General features: G+C 37.9%; 1 protein-coding gene across 1 annotated transcript in view; it reads left to right on the top strand.

Moving 5' to 3' along the window:
* KCNQ1 (potassium voltage-gated channel, KQT-like subfamily, member 1) overlaps positions 1 to 21,597 on the top strand; it is a 368,288-nt gene that overhangs the window by 85,876 nt on the left and 260,815 nt on the right. Inside the window, exons 3-7 of the mRNA XM_010563880.1 lie at positions 5,644 to 5,770; positions 7,566 to 7,644; positions 8,587 to 8,683; positions 9,315 to 9,455; positions 19,680 to 19,790. Of these exons, the coding sequence (XP_010562182.1) occupies positions 5,644 to 5,770; positions 7,566 to 7,644; positions 8,587 to 8,683; positions 9,315 to 9,455; positions 19,680 to 19,790 (555 nt within the window). The remainder of the gene's footprint in view (positions 1 to 5,643; positions 5,771 to 7,565; positions 7,645 to 8,586; positions 8,684 to 9,314; positions 9,456 to 19,679; positions 19,791 to 21,597) is intronic.

Here is a 21,597-nt window from a genome sequence, read left to right as displayed (position 1 = left end):
CTTTATCATGCTTGAAGCTAGAGTCTGAAAGAAGCCAGATTTTGAAAGACTTGTGGGAACAATGTGGTTGATGCCTCCAGTGAGGATAATGTAATAGAGCTTGTGATATGGCAGAGATGGGTAAGAGTCATATTCCCAGTAAAATGTTGGGATGGGAGGAAATTCTTACAGTACAAGAACTGTGTGCTTGTGAGGCTTAAAGTCATCCCCCTCGTCAATGCCTCTTGTTTTCCTGTGCTTGTTATCTCCCTTTCCTCTTAGAATACCATAGTCGTATGCTTTGCCTCCTTGTTCCTGAAACATGTATTTTTACCTGTCATGTTTATTGAGTTCATTGAAAAAAGTCTAGACTCAGAGTAAAGGCATTCTTGTTCCTAACAGGTTTCAGATGACCTCATCTAGTCCTCCCACATCGAATGGCTGTGTGAACTTCTGTGATGCTCCATGACCAGTTACAGCTTTGAGGTCTACAGGGAGAGCATCAGGCAATATATTCTCTACACAGATGCTTTCTCAGCCTCCAGAGACAATTTCTTTATCTGTTAAATAGCTGCTGTTATGGTGTCATGTTCCATTCTATGTCAGGGTTTTGTAGTGGTTTTTGTTTCCCCAAGCTATTAATCTGTCTAATTGCTTAAAAACATGTCCTTCAGCTAAGTTTAGGGACTCTGTCCTTGCTTTTGGAGTTCCTACTGCACTTTACCTCGCAGTGTGGATGTTGGATGCCTCCCAACATTGGATTGTAGCTCTTCCAATCCAGTGGGGATGGAGTAGTAAAAGAAAGGCTTTTCAAGATGTATTTATTAGCAAAATAAACCAGATATTCATTTTTCTAATATACTTGTGTGTATTTGTTTTCATAGATCTGACTCCAGTCACACAGCTGACGAAGTCTGGTTCCTCCTTCAATTCAGTCACAGTCCTTTTCATAAGTAACTTTTCCTTGTTGTCCTCTTGATAGAAGGGACTTTCTTGTTCTTTTGCCTAATGGCATCCTGAAGTTTGTCAAGGTGATAGTTAAAAGTGGCCTTACCCATAGCAGGTCCAATTCTTCAGTGTAAGTCAAACCTAATACATGGGCTTTTCATCACAGCTGTTCTTTGAGCTGTTCTCTGTGTGTTCCCTCTGTGGGCTATTATGAAACTGTGATTAATCCATGGGAACTGTGGAGATATGGGCTGTAATGACAAATAGCATGGGTGTGTTTGTGAGGGGACTGCGTTTTTATGGATCTTGCCTAAGTTCTTTCATCAGGTGATGAGAGCTGTACTTTAGCCACATGATTAAGTTATGACATGTCTGTCTCGGGCTGAGGATAATTTTTATGTTTTGATCGCTCTTTCATTATACTTGAAGCGATTCCCAAAACTGTTCATGTAATACCTGATCAGCTCAAAGGAACTTCTGTTTCCATGTCAAAACTGTGAAAGTGCGTAGTGAGATGCACAGGAGAATCTGTCGTAAGACTTCTGAAATGGATCCCACATGCTGACCCCACTCCTGCACCAATGCACCAGTGAGGACTCAAGCTCCTTTACTGGTCTTCATGAGAAATACTTCATTCCCTGGCGTCTGCTAAATGGCTAGCTGGAGATCTATTGTAGTTTCACCACGCACTGTACCACAGTAGAAAAGCCCAGGGCTTGTTACACTACTCTCATCTGCTTATTCCTTACAGTTGAAAGTGTTGTGAATTTACACGTGAGGAGTTGCTTGCAGCTGGATGGTTACTGACACTGATAGAGTTCTTCAAGAAAAGTGATCTACATGTGTATCTCATGTTCATCTTCTCTACCTTTTCATCCAGAGTTAATCTGGTATTTGGCTGTGTTTGGATTATGTGGCTGAGAAGGCATGAAGATGGCATTAACCCTATGCCTGGGCTGAGGAGGAAGGATGGCAGAAGTGAGAGTACCATGTACAAATTGATAATTAAAAGGAAAAAAAGTCTCTTCTCCTAAGCAAGAGGGCTCCTGTATGCCCACACTGCTGTCACATCTCAGAGGGCTCTTTTTACCATGTCAATATAAGTTTTTTATCTCAGTGCTGTATTTCTGTTTTGACCTTGTAGAAAGGAGATCACAGTTAAGTTACATGCACAGTGCAGTTCTTGTGTGTCTGTAATTTTAACCAGGAAAACTCCTCCACTGAGCTTTAATCCCCACTCCCACTAGTGTTTTGCAGGCAGTTATTTTCTCTGTATTTTAATTTTTCCCTTGCGCTGAATGTGGCTTTTTTTCTTATTTCACTCATTCTTTACATCCTCTCTGTCTGCTCAGCACTTCATCCTTCCATTTTCCTATCTCAGCTTCTCGAAGCGATGTTTCAGTCTAGCTGATTCTTTGTGAGAAGCGCAAACTTTTTCATAGTACACTTAGTAGATAGGTGTTAAGTGGACAATTAGGAGAAAGTATCGAAGAAACAGTGGACCAAATTGATCCGTAGTGCAACTCAGATTTGTTGGAACTCTCAGGTGTGAGGCATTGCTGCTTTCTGCCAGGGTACCTGCTATTAAATGGAATTAGCCCTAATTATCACCAGCAGAAATGAACTAAGGACCAGGTTGGCATCCTTCTAGTTAATGTAAAGTTCCATGTTAAGCTGTTAATCATGAAAATATAGGCCATAAGTCTGTAGCCCAGGAAGGCATAATTTTCTAATGCAATTTTCCTTGTTGTCTGCAAGTTTCTGGCCGCTAGTATAAGTGTATGGACAGAAATTCATCAGCCTCCCCCACCGCCCAGAGACTACTTTTTAGACTTACGCAACACAAGATATTAAAAACACTTTTGTCTGTCACATAGCCACGGGCAGGGGAGGGGGAATTTGCCAGTTGCTAATGGATACCTGGAGTTTTTGTGTATGACCATGAAGAACAGCTTGTGCACTTTCACCCCTGATGTTCCCTGAATAACTTGGGTCTCATTTAGGTCAATAAGCCTTTATCAAAACGTCAGGAGTGAAAAATGTGTCTTGGTGTAAGCCGACTGGTCGTTCCCTCCAGTCACCGGCGTCTATAGGACAATCAATGTTCTCTAAGCTTGTCTGCATGTCACGCAAAGAGCTGGATGACAGTAACCATTGACTGCGTGTCTGTCACATTGTCTTTGGGACAGCCCCTATTTGCATACTTGCCGGTGTGCCTGTTATCCAATGAACCATGGAGGGCCTTTAAAAAACATAGGCGCACAACTCCGATGCAAATTCCCTACGCAGAGAATACACGCTTCTTTAAAGCACAATCCAGGCTTTCACTTTCTACCTTCTTGCTATAAAACTGAAACTGTGATCCTGACAAGGCCACGGTGCCTGGTCAGAGTGCTGTTTGTGGTTTCATTGTGCTAAAACCTAAACTTTTCTCTGGGTTTTTCTTTGCCTACTGAGATAATTTTGTTGTTGTTCTTTTGCTTTTGGTAATTGCTTTAGGGGATATCTGAACAGTATTATCTGTGCTATCACATACGATGTGAAGCTATACATTCCTTCCTCAAATTAGTTATTTTGAATGAAAGACAGTTTTTGCTCCCTGTATGGTTGCTATTGTCTTTTGTTAAGGGAGTTTCCTCTGTGGTAGTGATGAAAGGAGATGTACTAGCCTCCTGCATACAGAAGAGTACTTGGATGTTGGAGTTTATTGACTATGTCTGTGAAATGAATACAATCACCTGATCAGAAAAGATGGCCTCAGGTGCTTTATTTTGCTGTGACAATTCAACAGCACCTCATGTAAAGCAGGGATCATAATTTTGCCATTCACTGTAGGTTTGTAAATGACATTAGGTGAAGTTGGACGAAGGGAGAGTTTCATTGCGCTTGAAGCTTCTGCCATAAGACACAGGCTTTCCTTAAAGCATCTGCTGCACATACTGTTTCTTTAGATTTATGACATTCATTATGACTTTATTTTATTGAAATATATTTAATAATAGTCTTTTTTTTTTTTTTTTTTTTAAAAGGTGAAGCATTCTGGTAGATCCTTTCAGAATGAAGCTGTAGAATTGGTTCTTGGCTGAGTCAAAGGGTCTGAGCTTCATGTTTATTACAAGCAACAATCTGGACAGTTTCATTATATCTTGAAAATCTATCTGGAATACAAGTGACTATAAACAATTGTGATAGCTGTTCTGCTGCATCTGACATCTTGCACAGGTTATGAGATTGTCAAAACAAAGGGCAAGTGTCCTGGCTGATGTTCTCCTAGCTTTTCTAGAAGCATCATTGAGTCAAACTTCAACACTATAGTGCCCTGAGATGAACAGTTTGTTATGCCATCAGGAGACTGGCTTTTTAGAGCCACAAAAAGGTTATAGCAAAGTCAACAGATACATAACATTTTTTTCCCCCTCTTCTTGCTGTATACAGACCTATTATTTCACTCAGTACTCAGGGCAATGTCCCATGCATTTTTGAAGCTAATTATATGACTCCCTTTCATCTTGACTGGACTAGGGTTGTATCCTGGTTATTTCATTTAATTTAGAAGATAATCATAGGTACCATCCCCTTTGCCAATCTGTTACAAAAACCAGCAGTGAACCCTGCAGAAATGTGAGGAGGCTGGATAAAATGTTGAGCAGTATGTTGTCTTCTCTGCAGTTGCTCTTTATATTAAATAATTCTATGAAATAAGCAGCTCGTTCTCTTAATCTATGTAACTGTGATACCTTATGATTGGTTTTCCTGCTTTACTCTTTCCATATGCCGTGTCTTGTATGTTTTCAATTACAAGCCACTGTTATAATTCCAATTAGTAGATCTTGCTGTTGGGTCTGATAGAGAATACAACCAGTTATTAGTCGAGTTGGCCAATAAGGGGAGTATTGCAGCTCCCTGATACTCGAGGAAACTATGCTGAGTATGCCATGCTCAACCAGTCTGTAGGAAGCAAGGTTTATCTACACATTGACTAAATTCCAAATACGACATAATTGTACCTCTGTCTAATTAACAAGAATGTCAGATGTCTTTGACACCTATCACTTGTATGGCGTTTCCCAAGTCATACCTTAGCATAGGTCTGTGGTTAACACGTAGCTTGATACCAGCAGTGCTTCAGGACTAGATCTCTGTTTCTGCTGAAGTCTCTAATTGTTGAGAAGAGGATGGGAAAGGCATGCTTGAGATCTCACTATGTTTTCAGTGCACCTGGAAACTGACCTATTGGTAATGGCTACTAGAAATCTTTCTTCAATCCATGTGAGATTAAAGGAAGACTGAAAAAGTATAAATAAGTGGGAGGCTAAGCTGATACAGTAAATTGAATGTAAAGCGCACCTCTTCCCAAAATGAAATAAGCTAGCAAAATACTCATCTTCTGAATACAGACTCTGCTTGTTTTCTTTGGCTCAGTCAGGAAACCTTTTGTTTGAATTAGACCAACTGAACTGCAGAGAATGGTCTTCAGTTTTAGTACGTGTAGACAAACCAAACTGTGTGCAATTAAAGTATTTAAACTTGCTCTTAATCTTTTCTTTCTTTAGTCTTACGGATTTTTCTGTGTTACTTGAGATCATTTTGGTATAGTTGACATTTTTTTCACCTTCCAAATTTTACATTTTATTTTAGCATTTCCTAATACATTCTGCAAAAATATGAGAGACATACAGTAGAGAATTAACCTAGTTCCCTGTCTATTTCTTTTAGGAAATTGTATTAGTGGTATTCTTTGGAACAGAATATGTGGTTCGGTTATGGTCAGCAGGATGCCGCAGTAAATATGTTGGAATATGGGGAAGACTTCGTTTTGCTAGGAAGCCTATTTCAATCATTGGTGAGTATGCACAGCTTGCAAAGTTGACGTAAACAATGACTAAAACTTGTCCTTGAAAGTTTTGAGAAATGGAATTTCTGCAGTAGTTGAAGCCAAGTTAGAGCAAGAGCTCTTGTCATTAGCGTTATCGTAGATCTGAATTTCCTTTCAGGAATCCATGGCACTGTCGTTTGAGAACAAATGTAGCTTGGCTTGTTTTTTCCAGAAAAGCAGAGTGTTTTCTTTTCACAAGTGATCTGAAGCTTTGCCAGAAATAAGTCTTGACCATAGTCCTGTCTCCTGTGACCTCAGGATCCCAGACACCATACAATAGCTACAACTGTATTTTTTTTTGATACTGGACAGCTTTTTTTTTTTTTTTTAACGCCCAGCAACCATTTGAATAATTTTTTATGAGTTTATTTTGCACTCTAATTGAGCTATGTACTGCATGGTGGAGCATGATAGATGCACTGTATTTACTTTGTGTATCTATTGGATTAAAATATGGTTATCAGTGATGCATCTGAAACTGGGCACCAGACTGCCCTTGATATTCGCTGCAGTTGGCTTCCCAACATGACTTTGGTGTTCTTAGAAATTACATCCATATATTCCATATATGTCACAAACAATTATTGGTTTTAGAATGCTTGTCATGCATTTAGCAATTTCAGTGAAAGAAACATAATAATCCAAAATCAATCTGTATTTTGTTAGCCAATATTGAGAGAACTGTGTAAAGACCCTTGCCCTGAAGCACTTAAAATATAGATGGATTAAATGAATCAGATTTTGGAAGAGGAGTATTGTTATAGAAGCACAGTAATTCTTGTTCTGTGACATAGTTTTTTCCGCTACTTGGAAACATTATTTGTTGTCGAGTAGAGGATATAGTATTTCATAAGCTATCTACAATTTTGCTGAATATAAATTACAAAATTTTGTACCTGGGTATTTTTACAATTATAAAATAGTTTAGTTTAGCTTCTCTGTGCATATATATAAATAACAACTGTATCTCAGGTGTGACTACAACTATAAAATGGCTTTGACTGCATCTTTGCACTCTGTCCACAATCCATTTCTCTTGAGACCTAGAACACTAGGGGTTCTGAAACGTCATCCAGTTTATTTCATCTTGGAAAGCAAAACAAAGTTCTGCTTTGCCAGATAAGTATCAAGAACTATTTCACTCTCCAAAATATGGAGTTCCTTTCCAAAATTAACTAGGCCTGATGCGCAGAGATTTAGAGTACAGTCCTAGGGTAATGACTGACTTAAACTAAATTAGATTTACACACTAATTCCAATTTTTCTCTCACTTTTAGACCTAGACAGATGAAATAATAGTAAGGCACTTGTCTTATATATGAAATAAACCCCAAAACCTCTGTCAATGAATAAAATACTGTCTACACCAGCAGAGAAAATAAGATACACAGAACAGATAATGGGTAGAAACTGCTGAAATTCCTCATGGGTTATAGCTAATAATGATTCCAGGCTGCTGAGGCTGCTTTACAGTAACTTACATCACTCTCATCATTCATCTAGAATGTGGCCATCTTGGACCCATCCCAGTAAAACCTTTCTATCATATCACACAGTTATATTTTCTTCGTACATTACAATCGCACAATTATATTTTCTTCATATGTTACAATAGAGATCTCTTGATATATAAACAAAACTCTTAATTTGGGGTGACTGTTCAAATTGTTACAGTAATATTGTCATTGGTTCTAGTAACAGTCTTGCAGAAGTATTGCAAGATGCTGCTAACTCATTTTTTCAATTGACTTTTATTTTCCAGATTTAATTGTAGTTGTTGCTTCCATGATAGTTCTTTGTGTGGGCTCTAAAGGTCAAGTCTTTGCAACCTCAGCTATCAGGTAATTATATGCAATAAAAGAAAATAGTGCTGAGTAAGGTGTTGGGTTTTTCCAGGAGAAAATGAGTCACTGCTCAGAGTCATGTAACAGAGCAGATCACCAATCATGTATTGGTGTGAAACAGTGATCCCATTAAATGTAGGGGAAATAAAATTTTGAGTGTGTTGTCTGGTCATAATGCCTTTACATCTGATGGAAAGAGGTGCACATACCCCTGCCCCCTTTCCCCAACTAGGTGGATTCTACCCAAATCCTGTTTTAGTTTCTTGGCTCAGTTTTACAGCAACTCTTCCATGCTTCATGTCTCTGATGCCTTCAAGCTGCTTCTTCATAAAATGCCTGGGGTTAGTAGTTGTGAGCTCCTGATGGACTGAACCCAGCTCGTGCTCAGGAAGGTCACACCACTTGGTTTTCTTGAGTGACAGGGTACATGTCAGTGTACTGTGCTCTGCTCACTAGCTGCAGTGGTGCTCTAGGATTGCAGAGACTCTCATAAAAAGAATATTTTAAAATATTATTGTACTGTCTAGTTCGAATTGCCTATGAAATTCCTCAAAGGTGAGGAACTCAGATCTTTAGTTAGCTGTTTCTGTATGTTGTTTCCCATCTTGGTGAGCAGGTCAAATATGAGTTGATGAATGATTTCTAGAGCATTCACAGCCTGCGTCCAAAATTCCTGAATCCTTGACTTATCTGTACTAGCCATGTTTAGAAAGGTCTGTCCTTCTCTCGTGCAATCTTCCCATGCTGTCTTCATAACAAGACGAAAGACGGGTGAACGGAGTGAAAAGGGATAGGCTGCTAAGTCTAACATAAAAATTAATAAAAAATAAAAGTCTTTCTCTTAAAACGGTCCTTTGGAAGAGACAGACTTCCCCTCTCCACCTCTATTTCTTCTCTTGTTTCTTTAGTCTTTTCATTCATTTAAAAATTGCGTTCCAGGGGCATCCGTTTTCTGCAGATTTTACGAATGCTGCATGTTGACCGTCAGGGTGGTACATGGAGGCTACTGGGATCAGTAGTGTTCATACACAGACAAGTAAGTTTGAGTACTCTGAGGAATAGCATAATAATTGATGCAAAAGTCCTTATATTTGGAACAGCATGTATGCAGATATGCTGATGATGTCAAATATATTTAGTGTGGAGGCAGGCAGTCATCTCTTTTAACCAAGTATGGTTGTTCTGCCTTGTTCAAGGGACAAAAAGTTCCTAAAAGATTAAAAATATTCACCTTCACTTTGGCAAACTTTTGGCTTGTAGTTGGACTTAACCACAGAAAATGAGACTTCTTAAAAGTAGTCTGAGTATTTCTAAAAACATGTATCTAAATTCCAAAATTGTTTTGAATGTGGCACTGTCTGAAAAAATTACCCAACTACTTTTTGGTGACCAAAAGATTAATGAGTCACGCTTGCAAGCGAGGAGGTTGTTTTGACCCTGTGTTTGAAATGTGCACGCTGGACCAAGTCATCAGCTATGGTGTAAATTCTTTCACCATTAAGCTCAGTGGATTTTTGTTAATTTCCACAGCCAACAGTCAGTGTCAATGTTTATTAATTGCTAAAATTCCATTCTTCTATTCCAATCATATTTTAAAAACCATCAGTGATAGGTAATTTAAATGTCTCAATAATATTATAATGCCATTATTTTGCTTCTCTTTGCAGGAACTGATAACTACACTCTACATTGGATTTCTGGGCCTGATTTTTTCCTCTTATTTTGTGTACCTGGCTGAAAAAGATGCTGTAAATGATTCTGGAGAAACAGAGTTTGGCAGCTATGCAGATGCCCTGTGGTGGGGAGTAGTAAGTATAGCAATTTCACAAGTACTGAAAGTAGTTAATACCTTCAAATGTGGAGTAAAGTTCAAGCAAGCATGGAGTAAAACAGCACTTTGGAATGGCCCCTTATTTCTTCAATGCACTTTCTGTTTTTGTAATTCTGTGAAACTAAGAAAATACTATAGATGATCAGTAGTTTTATTTGGTGGTCATAGTTCTATGTGATCTGAAGTGATCAAATTATGTATACGAGATGTAGAAACATCTATTCTTCTTCCCTTCTGTTATAGTGATTACTTGCTACTTTTCTCATGGTAGGGTTCAACCTTCTAAGGTGGTAAGAGTCCTGCTAAATCACGGCTAGTGCTTTGGGGTTTTTTTGGGTGTGTGGTTGGAGGGAGGGGGTGCTTTGTTGTTGTTGTTGTTGTCTTTTAAGCAGATATCTATGGTTTGCTATTTGGCCTGGGACAGTAACTCCCTGTTTATTCAGAATGGACTAATTCCAGAACAAGGAGCATCTGAGATACTTCAGAAATCCAGGCACAGGACTGTTTTAAAGTGGTTATATTGCTTTGGAACCCACTTAGTATCCTTATGTGGCATTCGTCTATGCTGTGTCAACATACCATCTTGCTCAGACATTTCTGAGGTTTCTCTAAGGTGCTGCCACACTTTGGTGTAGATGAATCTTTAGTTCTGCTAATGAAGTTCTGCTTTCTTGCTGTTGCTAGTGACAGTTGTCTCTATGTTTGTTTATTATATGCACTAGTTTGGCAGCTCTATTCTGGGATTATATTTTAGTAAACACTTCAATTTTCTTGCTTCTGCTAGTAACAATTCCCTCTTTCTTTTCTCACATGATATGCCAGTATTAGGTTGGCTGCTCTGTTTTGGGATTTCCCATCTGTAATTTTTTCCCTTTCCTTTTCCTATAACAGTTCAAAGAAAGGTACTTTTTGAAAGCTGTTTTTCCTTATCATTAGTATTCAAGCAATGACTTGATTTTATCTGCTTTAACTGTATGTAGCTTAATAAAATAAACTGTCATCATTAAATGCTACAGATCTTTAAAATGCATAGGCATCACTAATGATTCAATACTTGCATTTTCAAAATGTGCTGATCTTCTAGAGTCTTGTCTTTGCTGTTTTAAATCAAAAGGCATTGTTTTGGTTTTTTTTTTGTGAAAAATGAGACTGCTAGTAAGTCTTATGTACAAGAGCGATAGGACTAACACCTCCATTTCACTAATAAAACATATTTTTTAAAGAAATATTTTTAATAAACCTCTGTCTGTATGTGCTTACATAGCCTTCTCTCTACAAACAGTAGTACTTGTTCTTTCAGGAAGGAAGGCTCTATTGATGACCAAGTCTATTGCAGGTCTGGTGCTGAAATACACATGTAGCCTTTTTTTAATGCAACAGGTTTTGTTTAGGTTGCTACTAAGGTCTGCTGCAGAAGTCCTTCCTCTTGCTGTCTGCCATGGTTAAATACAGCCTCTCTCAGGATCAGAAAATTTGCTGTGTAGCACAAGGAAGTGGCTTTCTGGCAAGTAGCTTTTTCAATGCTTTCATGTCATCACGGTGTTTTTATTTTCCAGTATAGCAGTCAGATGACTCAGTAATTAACAGTGGCAGATGTAGCTGCATTTAAAACCACATGTTGTCATTGGCATTGGCATTAAAAATTGAGTATGTGACAGACCAGACTGACTTACTGAAAATACAGTAAAGCCTTCCACAGAAGCAATATGGTCTGTCAGGATATTGAAATATTCTCCTTTCAGGGAATTATTGCTCAGTTAATAGGCACGCCACTTATTTTGTCTTTCTAATTACAAGAAAATTCTTTAATCAATAAGTTTAATTATGGTACTATTCTTTCTCTGTTATAACTTCTATTACGTTGCGCATGCCACTTGAAGTGTGAGACTGCATTCAATGAACCCATAATGTAACTTCTTTAATATTAAAAATGGAATTTAGTGTCCTTGTTCTGCTCTAAACGCAGATGCTACACTTCTGCTAACTGCTAAAAGGATCTAGCAAAACAAAACTGAAATGGATTCAGGTCTGTCCATTTCTGGTATTTTGATACTGTAATATTCTTCATGCTTTCTGCTAGGAAAAAGCCATTTAAAATTAGGGCAATAAGTGGGGGGTCATTAAGTATCTGGATGCTTCCTAATGAAGGTCTCAAACTCGTACAAAAACCTTCTCAAAGTGTTAGGTCTCAAAAGTTTTGGTTATCTTTTAGCCAGAATTTTCAGAATCGCTTAAATGCCACAAATTCTGGTCACTGAAAACCTGTCTCAGTCTGTTTTGAACTGGACGTGCAGAAGAGGGTAATTCACAGCTCCTGTCTCAAACACTGTCATAGATACGTGATCTGTCTGGCAACGTAGCTGATCTCACTGCTCTAAAAGTGCACTTACCTTATGTAGTAGAGAATACTTCTAAAGAAAAATACCTGATAACGTTTCCACATCCCCTTTCTCGCTCTACAACACTGCACTTTTTTTGTTATCTCAGCTTATGTCTACACTGCTAAACAAGTTCTTTGGGTAGCGGCAATAGAATATGTAGCATAGCATAAAGTAAACCATATAAAAGGTCTGTGTTACTACAACTAAACTGCATCTGGAATTGGGTACTTTTATATTACTGTGCTTTGCTGACTATAGACATACCCATAGGGTGCATAACTTTTAATTAAGTGTTCCTTGTTGTCATTGTTGTTATTTATAAATCTATATTGTGTTTTCGTTTCCATATGTAAATCGGCCTCCTGGGCTTTATTTGATTTCCTTGAGAACTCTGGGCTGTAGCTATTCACCATTCCAGTTTATAGGCTTCTTGAAGAAACCTAAGGTTACCTTGTGGCATAAAAATTTGTCTGTATTATTGCTGGTTTTGAATGCAGCACATGTTATATAAATAATTCTGCCAATGGCTGCATATCTTTATGTCTTTCAAAAGACAAATTTAATATTTGCAAGTAAAATACAAGTAACATGATGCATCTTTCAGCTTCCCAGTGCTCATATTCAAAATTACTCTGCTTATGTTGTCCTTCATGTTCAGACTAACAGTCTTGAAGACCTAGTATAGATTCTGGACAATAAAAGCAAGAATTAAAAAAGAAACAAAAAAACACCAAAAAACCCACTAAAAAAAAAAAAAGATGCTAAATGTTCCCACCAAATCTGTCAAAGATGACCACCTTCGGGGAATGTTATTGTCTCACTGTCTCTAGGGTTTTTTGTGTGGTTTTGGGGGGCTTTTTTTGTGTTGTTTTTTGTGGTTTGTCATCCCCCCCCCCGCCCCCCCACAAGCATTAAATTCAATCATGCCTCAGGCAGACTGAGGGGAGCTCTCCTTTTGATATCCACTGAATGATACACAATCCAACCTTCACATCTGAACAAACATCCTTCAGGAAAACCATTATGTGGATTGTGCTAACAGTCTCTTTGATCGTGAACACTATTTGTCACAAGCAATTATTGAATATAGCCATGCATGGATATTACACTGTGCCCGTTCCTTTGAATTGGTTTGAATTGGATCAAGCAATTGTCTGCAAGTACCAGCTTTAGTTAAGAGTTTCTTGTTCCTTTAATTCATCGATATATGCTTTCTCATCAAGGACCGAATTCAACACAACATTCATAAGTTTGCTTACTTCTGAGCATACATAAAACCATGTTCCTATTTAGTAAAGCCTATCAGTATGTGCTTAATATAAATTGAAAATCAAAATTGTGGGAAAGCTTTGCTGAAAAGTTGCAGGGAAATACACTTGAAACTACATGTGCATAGAACTTTTGTTAAATTAGAACAGATCTGATTTAATTTATAAGTAGTTGAACGTAAATATTGAAAAATTGCTACATAAAAGGGATCTTGTGTTATTCAGAACCCTCTTTTCCCTCCTCCTAAATTAAAAAAGCTGTTGAGGACTATACACTGTCTTCAATGTTAGACAGAAGGCGACACTTCATTTTTATTCTTCTTGTGGTTTACAAGTCAAGAATACCAAGTATAGGCCCATTATATCCTTCCCCCCCATCCTTTTTTTTTTTTTCCTCCCCTCTAATTTTTGGGATGAAGTGTTTGGGGTTTTTTGGGGGTGGTGGTGGTTATTTTAAGAATTTTTGGAACAGGGGTCAGAAGATGCAAGGGTTAGTATTTTTAAATGCTTTTTATGTGCAATCTCTGCATCTTGCAGCTGCCTTCTCATCTCTGAGCTTTAACTCCATGAGCAGTTCCAGATACATTTTGTTCTCATTTAATGAAGATCTGTGTGGTAGATGCAGAGAAACCTTTTAAAATTCTTACTTACAAAGTACAGATGTAGATATTCTTACATGTAAAGAACGCTCTTGGGACTTATTTTCTTAATTCCCAAATCTTTAAACCTCTACCAAAAGATATCAAAGAGCTAGGAAAAAAATTATATCTAGAAGAATGCAGAAATTTTCAACACTTGGTTTCCATTTGATGAAACAAAAGTAAAGTATTTCAAAATATAGATAATTTTCTATTGCAGGATCTAGGAAAAATAATTATAATTAAGGAATTTAGCTTTCATTTAAATTTCAATACTTAGCACAAATTGTGCTCCTGTTGAAGTGGATCTGTAGGAGGCTGAAACTAACTTCACTCTGATTTTCCTCTGTCATATGGCTAGCATTATCCTCATAGGAAGATGTTTTAAAATTTCCCTCCGAAGATATTTGGCTACTTTGTATATGCTCAAACATTCTTTTCCCCTTGTTGTACCTAGATAATGCTGTTTCTTTTCAGTATAGTTACTATATTTTGTGAGGTGTAATATAGTACTAATACTGAATAGAAAATAAATAGCTGCAAAATTTCCACAAACAGTTTAGAAATTGTAGTCAAACTATCCGCATATGTTGATATCTTCCCCCAGCACTTCCTTCAATGTCACACTGAGATGTAGAGGGTACTACTCCAGCTGCCTCCTTTTTCTGACATTTTTTGTACAGAAGTAGTCTGTTGAGCAAGGTTGAGGTAAGAGAAACTCCTCTACTCTAGATGAAGACCTATATGTGCTCGAGCTCAACACTGGTGAGGTCAAGTCCACTAGGCAGAGCTGGCTCTTGACTTTGCCAGCAGTGTGACTGATGGTGGCTGGCAGACCTCCCACCATTTCCCATTCATCTGATCAGCGAGCAGACAAGGGCTGGCATACTGCAGCCTCCCAAAGAAAGTGGGTATCGCTGTACTGTAAACTTTAAACAACTGATGATGGATTAATTATCAGGCTAGGATACAAAGCTGCTGGATCTCCTATGAGTTTTATTGCTTGTGTCCATGTATATGTTTACTACTGAGTTCAGACCTAAAATTGTCTGTTCACTCCAAGTAAAAATGATCATAGCAATGATCAAATTAAAAAAATGATCAAATAACCATCTTCCTGGGAGGTTTTAAGTCTTTTTGCTGGACTATGTTTGCCTAATTCAGTTACCTTTGTATTTTGGTAGCGTGCTTTTAGGGGGAAGGAAAAAAAAAAAAAGCTCGGATGAACCAGAACACTTTGCCTATACCTTCACTAATAATGAACAGTTCTCACTATTTTTATGCAAGTTTATGTCCTGTATCATGTCATCCTTGAGAACTACTGCCATGGTGATCCAGGGGATTAATAGACTATTTTACAAGAGCAAGTGAAAACAGCTTTTATTTTTGAGGCTGAACACACTGAGAAAGGGATTCAGCGGCCTTTGCAGCATGCTGTACTGCAGGAGTGGGGCAAGAGAAAAGGGGAGGTGGACAAACTGAGACCGTGAAACAGTGGAACAGAAAAACAAGGCTGAAATCCCATCTTTCAGAAATGAAGACAGGAGCCTACAAGAATGTCTGGTACCATTAAAAATGTGAGGTTCTGGAATAACATCCCAACAGGTACAGTGAGGGGAAAGCCAATTAATTTTCAGGTGGAGTTGCATTTTCAAGAGATAGTGAACGAGGTGACATAACGTGGCTGACTTGAAGTAGCCAGAAACTAGGAGTAGCAACCAGAAAATCCCTTCAACCTTTGTATTCTTACTGACTTGGTTAAAGCTGCTGTAGTCCCTTTTTTCATTGCACAGAACAGACTTTGCAAATTTAGGTAGGCTCAGCACTTCAACTTAGTTTTCATCAGTTGGTTATTTTTTAAGACTCTTCTAGTTTTATCTTTGAAATCTCACAAGTGGCGATGTTTAGTTTGGGCCACCATTTGATTAGGAGGTTTAGAGCAGCCAGTCATTTGGTCAGAACTGACGGATGGCTGAAAATGACACCTTGAGGAGGCATTAAACTAAGATCCAAGAGGGATGGCTAGGCAGCTCTGAGGATCTACTATTTGAGAGACATGACACTGAAGTTAATGTATTCTGTTTGTTCTTTTTGCAGTTTGGTTGTGTAGTTCCATTTCATTTCATATCCTAAGTTATTAGAAGTATTTCAGTGCCCTTCAGATGTGATTGTGTCTCAGTTATGTACTTCAACTTCATCGAGAATGATGGTGTGAGCCTACAATGATAACTATGGAAATGACTTCAAAACTTTAAGGAGAAAAATAATCTAAACTTCCCCTTTAAATGTTTGTAATAGTAGTGACAAGGAATCCATTCTTCAGCTTTGGATTACAATTTTAATTCCAATGTTTCAAAACATTTGTGTCCTGTAGAACATAGTCTCTTAACTTGTTCATCTGAAGGATGTAACTTGAATCTTCTTGGAGTGTTGCAATGTACATAGAGGTGATTGGCAGCAGAAAGTGGAATTTCTGTTGTGTGAATCGGTTCTTATTGCTAACATCCTTACATGCACAAGGGAGAAAAATATTGTCATTTGGAAAAGAATCCAAAATATCGAAAGATCGCTGGGGGTTTTTTTAGGTTTATATAGATTGCATACTTCACAGTAAAATAAAAGCATGACTGTCTAATCTGTTTGCACTTGTGCTGCATTGATTTCAGCAACTTGGAAAGATTCTACTTTATATTCAGCTTGTATGAATGCAGCTGACTGAATAAGATGTCAAGCCGTAAAAAGGCTTCTAATGTGTTCGTTACACTTAGGCGCACAGGAGAGCATTCAAACCATTTTGCAATTTACTAGACCTCAGTTGCAAAGAAATTAGGGAACCAGTTGATGTTTCTGGTATATCACTGGATGTTGTTCTTGTATTACTTGATTTAATCAAGGTGGGTATTGCGAGTGGGTCAGAAAATTCTGAGTGGTATTTGGTATGGAAAACAATACCTAGTGCAATTGCTTTTGAAGTTGCAGTGCTGCAAATTTAGAAACAAAGTTGTTAAGGTATTTTCTAGAAGGTGACTTTCCCGTGTTTGCTTTAACGCTTGGCTTTTTTAATCTTTTAGTTTGTGTTTGCTCCCTCAGTCCTGTGATGTCTGCCTTTTTAATCATGTGTTCTTGTATTTTGTAGCTGTTTATCCAAATTTTTGCAAGGCACACAAAGAATTTCATCAACAGAGCATTGTTACTCACCTGATTAGTTTGCTGTGCTCACTTTAGCCTGATAGCCTTGAATAAAATCCCTTCCCTATTCAGTGCTGACTAACTATTTCTTCTTGCTGTGTGGATTTTTGCTTCAGACTATTGATGCGTATTTAATAGGAACAAGATTAGTCTTAATACCAAAGCCTGTGGTGATGTACATCAGATCAAAGTTCTGAAATAGTCAATGGATGAATATGATTTTGTTCCTAATTAAAACAATTAGTTTTACATGCTGCTTTTCAATGAAATTTTAATGTGTGAGCTCTTGTATCAATTTAATTTCATTATGCCAACATATTTACTATGCTAGAGTAGAAGTTGAGTCAGTATTTCCATAATAAAATCCTATTTTACAACTGTAAAATTAGTATTGTACTCTTTAGGGGGTTATAATCTGGCTGTAAAATTTCATTTAGGGCAGAAACTTGGCATGTAAGGTTTCAACAGCACATATCTTGGGGAAAAAAAGAAAATGTAATTTTGGAATACAATGCATTTGTAGATGGATTAGTTATGAGGGCAGAGAAAAATGTTAAACACACACTTTGATATGCAACCCAGTTTCCAAAATTAAAAAAAAAATACAAAAAGTCCTAAACAAACAGCACAGAAAATACTTTTCTTGTGTCAGTGATGCTTCATATGGACCAATTCGGAAGGGGTGGGCAGGGGGGTTGTGGGAAAGGGGTGACAAATACTTCTTAGTTGTGTATGAATTTTTCTTCAGTTATACTTCAGTCAGCTCAAAAGTACCTATTTCTTTTCACATTTCTCGTTAATGTATCTATTTCAACATGATATTAAGGTTGTAACAGAATAGTTGATAAAAATTTTCAATGACAATTTGTAAATCTTTTCAAAAACTGAAGCATAACCCACTATCTTCTCGTACAATCTTTTGTGGAAGAAGGCATTGGAGGCCATCACTATTCCCATAATTATATTTCCTTTTTTATACTATATATTTTGAACAGGAAATTCTAATTACAATTTAGGATTTTTTTTAAACTGACCCTCTTATGCAGGTAAGGAGATAATGTCATCCCTTCAGTGCCTCATCAGGCCCTGAATTAAGGTGGTGTTTCAACAATGTCTTCAGGAATACAGGCAAAGGCACTTGGGTACTTAATTCACCTTGCTGATTCTTAAAATACTTTTGTAGGATACGAAACAGTTTTAGAAATAAGCCACATTTTAAAAACTTGTATTAAAAATTAAATGCTAATACTTGACTGTTTTGAGTATCAGCAACTTGCACTAAACTTTTAACATCAACATGTCAAGCAGCTAGAACTGTCCCTTTGTCATGTCTTTGACAGACACATAATGACATTGCTTAGAAGGTGGGCAGTTTGAGTATGGATGGCTTGCTTTGTGTGTTTCTGAGGTACAGCTCAGGTCAGAACTTACATCCACAGGATTTCCCTCTGGTGTCTCATCTTTTAGTAGGAACGGACAATTATTGAAGTGGCCAATAGCCACACTTTTCCTGAAGCACCTTTCATGACCTTTTGTTTCCCCAAATCCAGGTTCTCCATCCCTTCACCCCCTTAACAAACATCTTGCCTCTGTAAATCTGCCCTCCCCTTCTCTCCTTCCCTAGAGATGCTGCCCTAGGTATTGCCTGCATTTCTGCAATCGCTGGGTAGTATGCATTACAGCAGACAGGTGAACTAGGAGCAAATGCAGGACAAGGTGGGGATGGCCTGTGTATATTACTGTCTGGGACTAACCATCCTCTGTGTCCTGGACAGCTGAAGCCCATACTGTCAGAAGAAAACCTGAACAGCCAGCAGTTGAGGTGTGCTTCAACTGCTTGAGAGCTTCATGTGGTTTCACATGCTCTGATTTGGTTAGCCTTCTTCAAAGTCACAGATAAAAATCTCTCATAATTTCCAAATTCAGAAATAGCTTGTGACATAGGTGAATTTAAATTGCTCTCAGGTGCCAAATGTATCCTTCTGCTTCAAACAAATCCATTCTTTCCTTGAGCTCATGCAAATAATGACTTATTAAGCCTTGTTATGCTACATCAGTGTGGTGGTAATCTTTACTTCAGTGTTTTGAAACCCAGACTCGACAGATGTTTCCTGCATGCGTGCATTAAATTATCTGTTCTTGCTCTTGATGTATTATACGAATTAGTGATTTGTTAGACTAAGTTTTCAGGACCTTTACTGCATGGAAAATTTTCAGCTTCTCTTGCTATTTATACCAATATTATTCTCTAGAATACTTCATGTCTGACCCCAGTCATAGTCCATGGTTACAGTATATGTATGTTCTTCCTATGCAACAGCCCTCTCAGCAAACATCTCCTGCCCATAAAGAAAATGAGCAATTCAGAACTGTTGGCAGCTTCCCCCTAAGGAAAGTGTATGATGTGGGCAGGCAACCCATATCCCAGTAACTTCATATGCCGTATAGTTGCCTCAGCCATGAAGACTTAATGGTTTTACTTTACAAGATTTTAAGCATGTATTTTACTGTAATTCAATTTCCTGTACCTTTTCCCATCTATTACAGATGGGGAAGCAAACCTGGAGAGGAGAGTTACCTTCATTAATGTCACACAGACTGTCACTGGGAGAGTTAGGAATGCAACCAGTGTTTCTTTAAAATAAATAAAAAAGGAAGAAAGAACAACAACCCATAATGACCATATTGATACTTGCTGTAATGTGCTATGTATTTCTCTTTACAGGTGACTGTTACAACTATTGGCTATGGGGATAAAGTGCCTCAGACCTGGATAGGAAAGACGATTGCATCTTGTTTTTCAGTATTTGCAATTTCATTTTTTGCACTACCTGCGGTAGGTTATCTTGTGCTTTTGCTGGCAATTTGGTGTTGACTCATTAGTCATCAGAGGAAAATTTTGTTATTCATTCTTTAACCTTTCATTTAACCTGATATTATGAAAGATTTGTATTAAACTTCTACATTGTAGTTAAAATATATATAGATTGTAGTAGCAAAAGAGCTTCTAGAAGTACCAAAAAAAATTGCATATGCAGTGTTTATTGTATGCAACACTAGATTTAGTATGTGTTTGAGAAAAAGGTATTTAATTCAAAGTACTTATTCTGCCCATCTCAGAAGGGTAAAGGAAATTATTTCTCATGCTAATTACTTCTGGACTCAGTGACTTAGTGATCTTGTGGCTTTTTAAGGCATTCACTCATATTTTACTCAACTGATTAGGTCCAGGGCGAACTGTAGAGTTCTCATACATCCTTCTAGCAAAGCTGCTGAAAAGATGTCACTGGCAGAGAGACAACAATAAGCAGCCAGGGACACTGATGCAGCTCTTTGCCAAATTAGTGTCTGTCCATGGCCAAAGTCCTATTTCCAAAAGTGACATAGGGCTGAGCTTTTAAAGTTGTTACAGCAATTTGTTTGCACTGAAATTGGGTTCCCAGGGACTTTCTGACAAGAAACAAGGCACTTGAGTACCAAGGGTAAAGTCAAAATCAGCAAAACCTGGACTGTGGTTTGAAAACCCCAAATGTTTAGTGCTAATGGTAGTTAAGGGTATTTTTTTCACAAATTTAGCTTTACTCCTGAACTGTGCTGTTACAACATTTGTGCCACCTGAAATGTGCTGTTAAGATGTTTATTTTTCAGCAAGTTTTTCAGTTCAGTGACGCGAACAGTTGTGTTAGCAGATGCTAGTGTAGTTGTGGCAGGGAAGTGGTGGGGATAAGTACAGGATGGATGAGAAGAATACTTTTACTCCAGTACCGTCACAAAAATTCTTCATGATGTGAAACAGTAGCTATTAAAACTCCAGTGGCTTTTCAAAATTTGTTGCTTACTTTAAAGGTATGCAATCTTTTGCAGAGGAGGGTAATTAAGTGTAGATTTTTAGACTCTCCAGCATCAGTTTGCCTTTAAAGCATATTCTTCCCCCCCTCCTCATTCTAATCTCTTTCACGTTTATTCCTTGTTTAGAAGGGAGATCTGGTAAATGAAATGATTTGTAAGAAAAAATGCCAAAAGCTACTATTTTGACTGAAGAGTTGTGGGTTGTTTTTTTTTTTTTTCCCCTCAGACTTGAATGCGAGCAAAGATGTTTTATAAATAATTGTGTAGCAGCCCCACCTTCACAGCAATGCTTTTAGGTTTACCTATCAGATTTCCCTAGTCGTTTGTAGAAGTAAAACACCACCACACACCCCTTTATCTGTGTGATTTTATTACCGAATTAAGTTGTTCTTGTGAGTTGGCCCATGGGGGAAATTTAGGGTTTGAAGCTCTAGCAGTAAATAGTTGATAGGTAGTAACTACTGCACGCTGCCTTGTTGCTGTTTTAAATAAGGGGAACTGGCTGAGATCACAGTCAAAAGTAATTGTGGCTAAACACAACTGGTATGGGTTCTGGATCTAGCAACGATCCTTCATTTCCCAAATAAGTGATGTTTGAGCATCATTAACTCTTTGATCTTTGCTAAACGAACATAATAGGAAGGGCCTTTCCTGTTCTTTCAAAACACTTGATGATTAATACTGTTCTTAGAGGTTGAGCCAAGATCACTGGCTGCTCTGACACCTTGACTACCATATGGAGAAGATGAATTACACTTTTTTGAGCAGGTGTAGTCATGTAAGCTGATTTATAG

This window comes from Haliaeetus leucocephalus, unplaced genomic scaffold, assembly GCF_000737465.1.
Source record: "Haliaeetus leucocephalus isolate CR32 unplaced genomic scaffold, Haliaeetus_leucocephalus-4.0 Scaffold173, whole genome shotgun sequence".
Classification (NCBI taxonomy): domain Eukaryota; kingdom Metazoa; phylum Chordata; class Aves; order Accipitriformes; family Accipitridae; genus Haliaeetus; species Haliaeetus leucocephalus.
Note: the sequence above shows the minus strand (reverse complement) of the source record. Positions and strands in the feature narration are given on the sequence as shown.